Raw genomic sequence first — 13,306 nt, 5'->3', positions numbered from 1 at the left:
TGACAGAGCGGCGAGGATGGGACAGGGTGGAATAGAGGTTCCGCAGACCCGCCATGGGGGCTGGAGTTGAGCCGGCTCTGGGCCTGGGGAGGGAGGAGGTGGAGGAAGAGGGAGGCGATGCTCGGCGGGGGGCCCGGGGCAGAGTGGCGTAACTCATCGCGATGCTGTGGAGGCCTTGACTTGAGAGAGCCTGATGCCTGTCAGACACAACCAGAAACTGCTGGTGGTCGGCCAGTCCAACTGCTGGTGGGGTTAGGGGGTGGGAGAGGGGAAAAAGACATTAGAACACAGCCAGTGATTTGTCCCGTGTGGACCACAGGGTCCAAACAGGAGCTGTGACAGACGGTTCAGACTGTACAGTGGTAACCCCCCCCCCAGCTGCTCACTGGGACCCCCATGTTATACCCAGTCTGACCCCGCAGGCCCAGAGTCTTGCATAAAGCAGGTGATGTCCAGTCTGTGTTCAGACTGTGTCCCATACAAAACCATGTAAACTCTATAATTCTTTTTGTTGAGTATTTCTGGTTTTTCTAAAAGCATTTCCAATGCGACTGTGATTTTTATTCAGTATACAGGCCGACATGTACACTAGGGCGACCACGTGCACTGCACCCTGCAGCTGTGACAGAGCCGCTCAGATCGTTTCCCCGTCACTGACTCCTGTCTGTACAAGGCTACGTCACTAAAATGAACAAATCCTGCTGAGAGGAAGAAGAAAAAGCTAAGTGTTCATTAACTATAAAACAAAAGGGGGACGGGGAGGCTGAAGGCCGACTCCCTGGTGTCAGCTGTTTACGACCAAGTCAGCTTTCACTAACCAAACAAGCACTTGCAAGGTCGGTCCAACGATGAGTAGCCTTTACAGGCGACGTGGTCCAGGACAGAAACGAGTTTTAGTTATAACGAGGTAACTCCACCAGTGTAACCGTTTACAGTCACCTGGGATTCACTGTCTTGGTCACATCTGTGTCGACTAAGTTATTTGTCTGTAGGGTTTGTGCTGTTCCCGCTGGCGTTTTCTGTCCATAATGGCAAAAAAAAAAAGCACCACAGTCGCCTCTTGGCTTCAACTTTGCTCTAAACGATCAGATTTAAATGAACTACTTCTAAAAAACAAGGACAGAATGAATGAATCAGATGAAAAGGCCAAAGCTGAGCCTGTGCTGGTTGTGGCGCGGCGAGGCAACACGGACAAACTGCTGCTGTACTGGTTTTAGTGGTGGTGCACGTGGAGGGCCGGCACGTTACCTGAGTGTCCCCAGGTGGAGGGGCCCGAGCTGGGGGGCCGTGATGTCTGCATGGAGGGGTGCTGTGGAGGAAGTGCAGGAGCTGGGGGGCCGTGGTGTCTGGGTTGGTGGTGGTGGTGGTAGGAGTGATCTGTTGTGGAGGAGGGCATGGAGGGGAGGTGCAGAGAGGAGGTGCTAGGGTGATGGAAGTGGGGGGAGGAAGGGGAGGAGTGCAGGTCGGGGTGTCTGGGGGGAGGCCTGGACAAAGAGGGGTTCTTCAAGGTGCAGAGATGGGGAGGAGGAGGAGAAATGATGAAGAACCCATGGAGACAGAAGGTGGAGGAGGGAAAAGAACAAACATGGAGAAGATCCAACGACAGAGAGAAGGGTAAACATGAAAACAAGTTACCACGATGGAGGGAAACCACATGACAAACCAAACTCCAGCAACACATTTGTACCTCTGAGGTACAGACATGAAGAAAAACACATTTTCATCTGGACACTTGTTCATTTCAGTTCAACCTTCTGTCTGCTGGAAACCAGCTCACGGGTTGTTCAGCATCTGTCCTCTGATCCCAGGTAAAAGTATCAGTACTACAGTGTACAAATACTCTGTCACAAGTAAAAGTCCTGCATTCAAGATGTTATTACAGCACAAAAGTATCACAAGTAATAGCGGTCATCCAGCAGAACGGCCTGTTTCACACTGCGTCTAGATGCTGTTGGATCATAGCGACCGACTGGCTCCAGTCAGACTGACACATCTTCCCCTGACCCAGACACACACTGGATGCTTTGCCTGCGGCTTCGTGGGGCTCTAAACGTCGTCATGTGTCTCTTTGACCTCTACAGAAGCCTTCACTGTTTCCTGTGTGGGCGGTGACGGAGCCCCGGAGGGTGAACCCCTCAAAAACTGTAAACAATCGATTTGTCTTCCTGTGGTTGGATTTTTCATGACGGTCGGAGACTACAGGTCAGAGTACACCTTGTCATTTGCTGAGTACTCCCCGTGTTAGTGCTAATGGGTTACGGATACCATCGATGCTCAGAGGCAGAAGCAACATCAGGATTCGTCCAGCAAAGCTTTCATATGATATGTGGAGCCAGACCTCAGCTGTCGGTTCACATGAGGCCGGCTCCGCCTTGCAGCAAGCGCCGAGGTTAACAGCTTAATGGAAGGACTAAATCAGTGATCAATGTTTAATGCGGCAGCCTGAAGCAATTCCTGAGGGCTGAACACCAGCAGCAGAGCCAGGAACAAGCTGGGGAGAGACGCAGGCTGCTGCTCAGTGGCTTCAGACGCCACTGCTTCACTGACGAGCTGCGCATCCTAGCCCTAATCTACCCCTACACGTGAGTCTGTGCCTCTGTAGACAACAGCACCAGAAACAGCAGCTGTCAGCCTGTAAAGCTTCCATCTGTCACCTCTGAATGCAGAGCACAAACTGCACCAGCTGCAGTTACATCGTACGAACACGGGGGCAGCAGGATGTCAAAATAAAATCCACAGTGGAGGGAGCTGCTGCTGGGTCAATGCTCATGTTTGTGGTTGTAAGTGAGCGTGTGAATGAAGACTCCATGACTTACACAGCTGTGGGAGGGGCGTAGGGTTGGGGGCCGTGACCCAATTACGGCCCCGCTCAGGCTGCGGGCGATGCGCCGCAGGTTTTCTGCAGTGTAGCTCTCGTCTTCACCCGGCAGCAGCTGCACAGAAGACAGGTCAGCACACAGCCACATTTTTACAAACCTGTCCTCTGACAACAAATGGCAGAGAGGGGGCTGTGTCATGGAGGGGCCATCTGAGAGACACCACGTCCCATTGTCACGGGTTTATCAGTGTGTGAAGTCTTAGTTAATGCAACCAAGGCCTTGTCTGAGGGACACTGTTTTTAAAATGTCTCAGGAGTACAGACGCTATACCAATGTCCCGGTGCTGAGACATTAACAAGACAAACTGACAGATGTGGAACAGCTTTGGCTAAACAATCACACTAAACATTCCCAGGCAGTCAGCTGTACCTTCTGCAGAGACATCACCGGGGTCCTGTAGGCGTCTCTCTCGATCTCCGCCATGGGTGTTTTGGACCGTCCAGACCCCGACAGCATCCTCTGCACACCTACACACACATACGTTATGAATATCATTGCCGTAGTATTACAACTATTAATGATAGTATTTATCAAAGTAAGTCTTCAAAGCCTTTTTAACACCAGAGGATGCAATTTAATACCCCAATACCACTGAACACCACCAAAGATGCACAAATGAGGGTCTGGTGTTACTCCTCTGAGAGAAAAGGCATCTCTCCTCTCCTCACTCTGGTGTCAAGAGTGTTTCCTATACCAGAAAGTCACTTCCCCTTATGTTCACAGTCGTCCTGTACTGGGGCCAGTAGTGGACCTTCCCCACGGAGCAGTGGTTCTACTGGCCGAGCACATTGAGATGAACCAACTGAGGCTACAGGCTGTTTTTTCAATTTGTCTGTCACAGGAGCTTCAAATCAAATGAACAGGCTCAGCAGGACAGAGTGTGATGTGACTGAACCTTTCCTACCTGCTTTGTTGCCGCCTGATTGAGGGCTGACTCCGCGGCTGCCCTGGTGCATGCTGGGAGCCAGCAGACTGGCCTGGTATAGCGACTCCAGCTCTGACAGCTCCTCGCCTTCTCCTCCTGTTGCACTCTGGGAATTGTAGTATCTGTTGACGTTCTCCGCCCAGCGCTCCACAGGCAGGGCCGCTCTGTAGTCCTGGCTGGGGGGTAGGGAGGAGGTCTGACCAGGCCGACTTGCAGGAGGCAGGGGGGGTTTGGAGGGTGACTCTGGTGGTGAGTAGATCGGTGGATCAGGAGAATCAGCACCACTGGGTCGGTCCACGTTTAAGCAGGACCAGTTCCTGGTGGGGTAGGCAGGAGGGGGCGGGGCTAGTCTGGAGGTGGGACTTGAGTCTCTGGCGTAATACAGCTCCTCAGATGTCACCAGACGACAGCTGTCGTTGACGCTGGCAGGTGATGGGGGTTGAGAGTATGGCCAGGCTGTGGGTGGGGCTGGTGCTGGGAGGGAGACAGGGGGCGTTGTAGGACAGTGGGCAGAGCTGTCTGCCTGCTCAGGTGGAGGGGATGAGGGTGAATCTTCTGGGGGGCTCTGCTCCCAGGTGTCCACACAGAGAGCAGGGAGGGACCTGGTGCTAGGGAGGGGCTTCCTGCTGGGACAGCTGGGACCCCCTGTCCTGCTGTCTCTCCTGGGTGAACCTGTAGCAGCCCTGGCACTGGACGCGGGGTCAGAGACAGTTTTGGGAGGGGCAAGAGGCGGGGCCTGTTGGTCCTCACTGGCAGCCGATTGGTCGCCTTGTGTGTCTGTCAGAAGTATTTGGAGCGAGAGAGGCTTTGCACTGCAGAGAGAGAGGGGGGAGGGGCATGTCACGGAGAGTGTGTGTGTACATGTCTTTCTATGGTTGTGTGGCCACACTGTGGATTAGTACTATCAGTGCGAGGACATGTCTGGTATGCACACCTCCCAAGGCCTGTTTGTGTATCGGTGTTGTTTCAGTCCATCTCTCTCTCTCACTCTCACTCACACACACACACACATCTCTATTTTAACCAGTCCAGCTGTGTACACAGGTGCTATAACAATCCACAACACACTCCTGTAAATGTGACTTGAAACCTATTTTTGCACCTGCCTTTTACTTGAATGCAAAAATGCTGCAAAGGGGATTCGCTGTAGCAGAGAGGCTCCAGGACACTGGGGGCAGTGATGAGCTGTTGCTCTAATAAAAAGTTCAAATAAACCATTAATCTAGTCCAGGTAACTCGTATACTCCCTGCACTACTCTCTCTATGACACAGCTCAACACCTAGCTAGAGTTTGAGTTTCCCTCGTTGTTTGTGTTTTCATTCTTGTATGTGCTTTGTCCCTAGAGACCACCGTAGGGGAAAGTACATAATGGTACTGAGTTGTCCTCACAACCATAGTAAGACCAACGTGTGTGTGCTGGCCTACAGTATGCTGGGAACAGATGGTGTCATCTGAGAGCTCAGGCTAAACAAAGGGCTGGTTGTGTGCGTGTGCAAGTTTCCTGGGGAGTGTTGACAATCTCTCACCATGGTTCACACTCCGAATGAGCCGGTCGTCACAACAACACCTCCCTCCACAACACTAAAGAGCTGCTGACGTCCCCTGGAAGCTGCACTGTTCATTACAGGCAATGTGAAAGTGCTGCACTGAGCAAACGGCGTCCTGCTTCTTCAAGGATGCAGCTGCTGAGTTTGTCATTTTGCACAAATCCCATCCAGAGACTAGAGGAACAGCGACTGTGGTGTCACCCAGTGCAGCGGTGTGGCTCACTGGGGGCGGTGTTAATAGCTGGTGCTATTAAACCCACATTCACTGGTGCAGCTGGTCTCTGGACAGGGTTTGTGGGGAGTAAGCACATACTAGATCACAGGCTGCATCCTTAAAGGGGTTTTTATAAATGTGAGTTAACATGTTAGCGTGCTGAAACAGAACCAAAGCATGTAGCCGACTGACCACTTCAGAAATGCACCTACACACTGGGGTCCCAGTAGACCCACAGACTGGGTTTCTCCTACTGGTTTCTGCTGGCTGACCAACTTAAATCTGAGACCAGTATGTACTTTCATAACCACACCAGTCAAAGTGTGACAGAAAAGGAGGTGGAACAATATGACAATTGTTAGTATATCACGTGTTCAGTACATCCCAGCAGTAACGCCAACGATGTAATAAACCCAATTAATGCCACCTGGGCCCAGGTACGCAGCAGGAAACTCATGGATCTGGTCATGAAAAATTATTATAATTATTTAACTTTTGGCTAAAACTGACAAGTTCCCATTATGAGTCTATGAGTTTCTCAGCTACTGAGGCTGAACAGCCACAAAGTGCCGCCACTGGTAACAGAGAGAATGTGATTGTGTCAGGAATCATCTGCTGTCTTTCTTCTGTGGAGCGGAGGCGTCGCAAACGTCCAGCCTGAGAGCTCTGTTTCAACAGCAGCGGCAGTCTGCAGTGCTCTGTGAGGTACTGCAAACACCCTCCCATCCTATATAACCTCCCTGTGCCTCACCACTGCACCAGCCTTATGAGGGCCTCAGAAACCAGCTGTTCAGTGACAGGAGTCTGGTTCCAGCTCTGGTCTCTGTTCTGATAGTCCAGGAACCCTCAGGGTGGGGCTCACATGTAGCAAACATATGATGGTCATTCACATCAGAGCACTGTTTTAGTACCAGAACTAGGCGCCTCTGACTGGCTGAGCAGACGGCAGGTGGTACCTGGGCTGTTTGTGGAGCTGCTGCCCCTCCTCCTGCTGCTCTGGTTGCTGTCTGCCTGCCTCTGATCCCTGCTGCTGCTGCTGCAGTTGCATGCGTTGCTGCAGGCTGCGGGGTCTCCTCATGCCGCGCTGCCGGCGGCTGGGAATACCATCCGCCCTCAGCCGCCGCTGGCCGCAGTTTGTCTACAGCCAGGTCACGTCAACAGAAAATACACAACAGAAAGAAAAAGCAAAGAGAAGAAAGAATAAATAAGGAAAAAGAAAAGAACGATGCAGAAAATAACTTATGATCTCATGCAAAAATCTGAAAAAGCAAATATGCACCTGAGAGAAACTAACATCAGAGGGCAGACATGACGGTGATCCGAGTGTGTGAGCGTGTTATGTTATGAGACATGATGCCGTTAACAGACTAATGAATCGGGTTCGATTCTCAGTGATGACATGGCGAAATGATACTCAGACAGAAAACTAAAAACAAAACCAAAACGTGTCAAACTGTCAACTTAAAGGATCCCTCTGTAGTTTTGCGCATCCACCTACCAGTAATAATAATAATAATACTGCACTCACAACAGTGATGAGACGTGGCTAAAAACCTGAGCAGTCAGACGATCACACAGGCTGGAGACGAAGCTCCAGGTTAGACTGATGTTTCCAGTTGAGGACATGAAGGTGAACTACAAAATGACAGCTCAGTGAACCTGTTGGGAACGTCCACGCCTCCCAGGCCCACGTCGTGCTCCACCTTTCCAACATCTGGGCTGCCGACCACACTCAGGTGGATTGCACCTGAAAAGCCATTATAATCCTTCATTGCAGTGGATGTTCCCAATGGGCTCGCTGGGTTGTCATTTTGTAGTTCATCCTCACGTTCTCATCTGGAAACATCAGTCTAACCTGCACTTTTGTCTCCAGCCTGTCCGATCCCTTCTTCTTTTTAGTGCTGCGTCCATGTTCACAGAGACAAAGCACCACAGACGTCGGACCCAGGTTGCTTCTGCTCTGACCGGCTTCGATCTGGAGGACAGTAGATTTCCACATCTTTGTACAGCTTCGCCCTTTCCTCCAGTGTTTTACTGTCTCTGCTTAGTTTTGTGTTTCCTCATGTGTTTGTCAGTTTCACTCTGCTGAGTAAAAACAAGGACAAGTGTGTGTCTGTGTGTGTGTGAGAGACAGAAATGTGAGGAGTCAAAATGTTCACAGAAGTCTGTGTGTGTAATTATTCCTCAGTAACACACAAGCATGTCGACAGTTCCCAGCACGCCACTGTGCTGCCTCTGGTTGCCATTAGCAACTGAGCAGAGGGTTGTAGGCGGGTGTGTTGGCCTCATTCACAGTCTGTCTTTTTTGGTAAGTGTGAGAAACTATGTGTCTGTGTCAGGTGTAGGAGGTGGGGTTGGGGGAGTGGGAGGAGCTTACAGACTGCTTCGTTGACCGCTGACAGCGCAGCGGTGACCTCACCCGACTGCTCCAGTCGCAGTGACTGGTCCAGCAGGAGCTCCGCCTCCGTCACACACCTCTCGAAGCTGTCACCTTTACCTGCAGGATGAACACACACACACACACTTAGTGCGTGCACTCCAAACCTAGGTGGCACAGGGCCAGCGTGTGCACCACAGGGGTGGATCTGCTCCGATTCACTTCAGCACATTCATCACTGCGTGTCGCTTGTGCCGATATGAAGCCAAGTGAAGAGAACACCACACAACACGGGAGAGAAGCACACGCAGCGGAGGCTGGTAAACACTGTCCATATGTTGATCATGGTGTCTTGGTGTGTGAACGTTTTGTGCAACTCAAAAGCAGGCACACTGTGTTGTTTAGTATAAAAGGATACAGTGGCCGACTGACAGAGCTGCATCCAGAGCGACTGGCCACTGTCGATCAGCTTCATGTGCCACCTGCGCCCCATTTAAAGGAGTTTGCCCGCCCTTGCCACTACATCACATAGAGTGCAGCTAATGACTGCTGCCACCCCCTTAGCACAGAACAGGTGTCTCTGAGCATCCAGGCTCCATTTAGATGCCACTCTGAAAGGAAACAACCCTGGTAGAGACAAACCGAGGGTTCTCCCATCGCTTCAGTCGAGTCCAGCTTGTACTACAGGACCTGACAACAGAACTACGCAGTCGAGTCAAAGAGAGAGATCAGCTGACAATCCATGGGGAAAGAAAATCCTGACGACTGAAGCTTTTTAATCAGACGTGCATGATGTCAGCTTGGTGTGATATTTCCATTCACTCAGGAGCCGAAAAACCTCCAGTGCTACAAACAACACAGCACACACAGACGCACACACCGGCTTTGTTCCTGCATGGGTCATTCCGAGACGTCTTTTGTGCGTCGGCTCGGTCGGGCCACATCGAACATTCCTGACACACACCTTTGTTTCAGTTCGCGTTCTTGAGAAGTGACTGATTTCAAATGAAAGGTGATGCTTGTGTTTGTCAGTGAGCTGAACTTGTGTGTGCACATACCCTGGATCTGCAGCTGGTCCAGGTCCAGGTACTTGCTGGGTCTCGGGTTGAAGCCGAGTGCTGCCTCCCTCTCCTTCTCCTGCAGTCGCTGCTGCTCCTCCTCCCTCGCTCTCCTCAGCACCTCCTCCTGCAGTTCGTCCAGCTCACTGCGGCCCACAGGGGGCGCTGGTTAACACACACACAAACCACAGCATCGCTGTGAACAAAGGCCATGTGTTCACAAGACAAGGAGGGTACATCCCATTTCTTAAACTCGCTGCTTGACTCAGAGCTTTAATTCCTCTCTGAGGAGCGAGGACAGATGACGTCTTTCAAGCCCCATATGAAAATTCAGTTAGTGATTGGACAACGGATGAAGGATCAGAGAAAAGGACATCACGTCTCTATGCTTGACCCCTCTCTCCACACATTTTCTCCCCGCATCTTATGTAGGCGGGACTAAGATGCGAGCAAATGTGGATGTGATGAAGGGAACCGAGACGTGCTCGGACATGTCCTGTACAGATAAGTGTCAGTGTCGTAGTGGAGCCGGTTTTTGCCAACCAGAGCTCCAGGCCTTGTCTGAGACATCAGGTCAGTCATGTTTGATATTTCTGTCTTTCAAATGGCTGGAAAAGCTGACTCGTCTCTCTGGTCCACATCGAGAGAGAAGCCAACTACAGGTATGCACCCTCAGACGAAACTGTCAGAATGTCTGGACAAACATCAGGATCCTGATTTGGGGTTTCATCCTGATTTTTTTTTTTTTTTTTACTGGAATGTAACACATTACATGCATGATTGTTTGCATCTGACTCCTGAACAGCTCAGCCACTCTGTATGTTCTGGAAACGGACTCAGGTTTTTGGCTATGTGGACTTGATCAGGCTTCTTGTCTGATCACAAGCAACTGCACCTGACAGTTTGTTTTATGTTACTGTATGTGTTTCAGCACCAAAGTCAGATTTCACTGCAGCAAGATGAAAGTCATCAACCTTTTTTCTTTGCTAAGTACAGTGTAGTTTGAGTTGGTGAGCACACACACAGCAGAGAGTCCATGCACAGGGTTCAGGTCTACAACCAGCAGGGGCGGCACCAGGCTTTAAAACCCAGTTCTGAGGTTTATGTGCTCGGTGCAGGATGTGTTTGTTTGCAGAAACAAGGCAGCCAACACACACACACACACACACACACACGTGTCGTACCAAGGCTGCCCCTGCTGGAAGAGCTGAGCTCCTGCAGCAGAGCCCCACTGCTCTTCGACCTGATGTTCTTCCATGACGGTCCTGAGGAAGAGGAGGAGATCGAAGGCTTCTTCACAGCACACTCCCTGAACAGAACAGAGACTCACATGTTAAAATCTGAGTTAAATGATAAATACTGTGGCAGAGGACAACAAACCTGCACCAGGAGCTGCTGTGCACTCACCTGTCTCCCAGGTTCAGGTCCAGGCTGATTGGGCTGCTGCTGTCCACTCTCCATCCTCTGGATCAGCCTGGGAGGAGGAGGAGGTGGAGGAGGCAGGGAGCTGCCTCCTCCACCTCCTGCACTTTCACTTCCCGGTCTGTCTCCATCTCCTCTTTGGTTGCTGCAGGTGGTGGGGAGAGTCCTGCTGGGCCTGACAGACGTCACCTCCTTCTGGGTTGGGAAGGAGGCGGCTCTTCCCTCAGGAGCTGGAGCTCCACACTCGTCCGGCAAAGAGGCTCCGAGAGGGCTGTATCCCGCTTGCCTTCGCCTCTCACGGGTGAAGATGCTGTCAATGTTGAGCGCCTCCCTCCGGGGCTTCCACGCCGGCCGGTGCCTCCCTGAACCTGGTCCTCCTGAGGAGCTGGACTTGGACTCGCTGCCGGTGCTGTCTGCCTCCCAGTCACGAGGTTTATATGAGGTGCAGCATGGAGTTGTCGTGGTGCTGTCAGGATGGTGGTGGTTGGTGGAGGAAGCAACTTCAGAAGAGAGGATGGCAGCAGGTAAAGAGGAGGAGGATGAGGAGGAGGAGGAGAGGGGTCGGTGGATGATGCTGCTCATGGTCTCCTTGAAGTCTCTGAGGCGACTGGTTGACGATGAGGAGGAAGATGATTTGGGGAGGTGACGAGGAACCTGCTGCTCCTTTAACGTCTCTCCTGGGAGGAGGAAAGAACGAGGAGATTTACCCAGAGTCCAGGAGGTAAAAAGGAACAAAGGAGAAGAAAAGAACGAGCAGGTGGACAAGTGAGAGACAGATAAAAAAAGACTGATGAGGTGAGACTACATTCAAGAGCAACAGCAGAAATGAATGAATGATGTTAATGACTGACACGACAATTACATATTAAAAACTCAGTTCTCAAGGATGCAGTTTATCAACAGATTATTTCTCATCTAATTCTCTACCTCAGTTCCAGTGGGTCAGACGTTTACACACAACCAGGTGACTTTGCCTTTAAACAGCCTGGAAAAGTCCAGAAAATGATGTCATGGCTTTAGAAGATTCTGATTGGCTAACTGACATCACTGGAGTCAACAGGAGGTGCAGCTGTGGATGGACTTTTAAGGCCTAGCTTCAAACTCAGTCCCTCTTTGTTTGACATCCTGGGAAAGTCAGCCAAGACCTCAGAAAAAAAACTGGACCTCCACAAGTCTGGTTCCTCACTGGGAGCAATTTCCAAACACCTGAAGGTTCTACGTTCATCTGTACAGACAATACTACACATGTATGAACACCACGGGACAACGCAGCATCGTACCGCTCAGGAAGGAGATGCGCTCTGCCTCCTACAGAGGAACGGACTTTGGTCTGAACAGTAGGGGTGCACCGAAATTTCGGCCACCGAACATTTTCGGCCGAAAAGGCCATTTTTATTTCGGGCCGAAATAAAAAAACACGCCGAAAAGGCACGCCGAAAATGCTGCGCAGTGAGGAAGCCGCTGCTCCGAGACGCCATGAAAAAAGGCCAACTGCGGTTTGCAGCTGCACATGGGGACAAAGATCTGACTTTCTAGACAAATGTCCTCTGGTCTGATGGAACAAAACCTGAACCGTTTGGCCATAATGACCATCGTTATGTCTGGAGGACAAGGGGGAGGCTCGCAAGCCATCCAAGAACACCATCCCAACAGTGAACCACGGGGGAGGCAGCATCATCTTGTGGGGGGCTGTGCTGCAGGACAGACTGGGGCACCTCACTAGATAGATGGCACCATGAGGAAGGAAGATGATGTGGATATGTTGAAGCAACATCTCAAGACATCAGCCAGGAAGTTGATGCTTGGTCCCAGTGGGTCTTCCAGCTGGACAGTGACCCCAGGCAGACTTCCAGCGCTGCGGCAACATGGCTTCAGGACACAAAGTCCAGGCACTGGAGTGGCCACCACATCCAGTAGAAACTTTGTGGGCAGAACTGGAAAAGCATGTGCGAGCAGGGAGGCCTCCAAAGCTGACCCAGTTCCACCAGTTCTGCCAGGAGGAACAGGCTGAAACTCCAGCAACTGATTGTGAGAAGCCTGTGGGAGGTGTCTCGACATGTCTGACCCAGGTTAACCAGTTTCAAGGCAACGCCACCAAATGCTGACTGAGGGTATGTAAACATCTGACCCACTAGGAATGAGATGACAGAAATAAATCTTGTTCTCTACTGTTATTCTGACACTTCTTTAGATAAAGCAGTGACACTAACTGAGCTGAGACAAGGAGGCTTTATATCACCGACTGTGGTCAAGACCAACATTAGATCCTGACATATACTTGAATCTTACTGTGTTTCGCTGATTTAATGTATTTGCTGTATCTGTGGTTTTTCCTGTTTACAGTTTAAAAGCCACTTCTCTGTGTGGTATTAGTGCTAAGTTTGGACAAGTGGATTTTTCATCCACAAGATCTCTGAAACAACCAGACCTCAGGGATCCGTGTTTTATTGACTGTGAGACATTTTACAGTCCCCTCTCTGCCTGTGGTTGGCTCACGCCCCGCCTACCCTCGCTGTGGTACCCGGCCGACGAGGCTTCGCTGTCGGGTTTAGATCGTCGGGGGCGGCTAGCACTCCGCCTCCTATCCCCGGGCCGACCTTCCCTCCTCTGAGAGTGGTGCTGCTCACAGTCCGTCACGTGGCCTTAGCAACGAGAAGCATGGCAACGGATGTTTACAGCATGGTCACCACATGATGCAACACAATGAAAGAATGACAGAAGCATGAGTGAGTGGGTCTGACCGTGGGTCACATGGTCAGATTGCTGTAAAGAATAAGGTCGGTGATTTTGTACATTTCTGTTATTTTCCACAAATCCCATCCAAAGGCTGAGAACGGCCGTCATTCATTACAGTGTCACCAGCATCTCTGCTCCACCAGCTCC

The 13,306-nt window shown here is 51.1% G+C and overlaps 1 protein-coding gene across 1 annotated transcript in view; it reads right to left on the bottom strand.

Moving 5' to 3' along the window:
- The window catches only part of LOC109972998 (inactive ubiquitin carboxyl-terminal hydrolase 54), a 41,974-nt gene that overhangs the window by 976 nt on the left and 27,692 nt on the right, over positions 1-13,306 (bottom strand). Inside the window, 13 exon segments of the mRNA XM_074527684.1 lie at positions 5-243; positions 1,249-1,501; positions 2,817-2,933; positions 3,249-3,346; positions 3,784-4,616; positions 6,523-6,620; positions 6,652-6,704; positions 7,944-8,063; positions 9,002-9,166; positions 10,186-10,310; positions 10,409-10,446; positions 10,448-11,100; positions 12,931-13,065. Coding sequence (XP_074383785.1) covers positions 5-243; positions 1,249-1,501; positions 2,817-2,933; positions 3,249-3,346; positions 3,784-4,616; positions 6,523-6,620; positions 6,652-6,704; positions 7,944-8,063; positions 9,002-9,166; positions 10,186-10,310; positions 10,409-10,446; positions 10,448-11,100; positions 12,931-13,065 — 2,927 coding nt within the window.

The sequence above is a fragment of the Monopterus albus genome, unplaced genomic scaffold (assembly GCF_001952655.1).
Source record: "Monopterus albus unplaced genomic scaffold, M_albus_1.0 scaffold277.1, whole genome shotgun sequence".
Classification (NCBI taxonomy): Eukaryota; Metazoa; Chordata; class Actinopteri; order Synbranchiformes; family Synbranchidae; genus Monopterus; species Monopterus albus.
The sequence above is the reverse complement of the archived record's forward strand: the minus strand, read 5'-3'. Positions and strand labels throughout refer to the sequence as shown.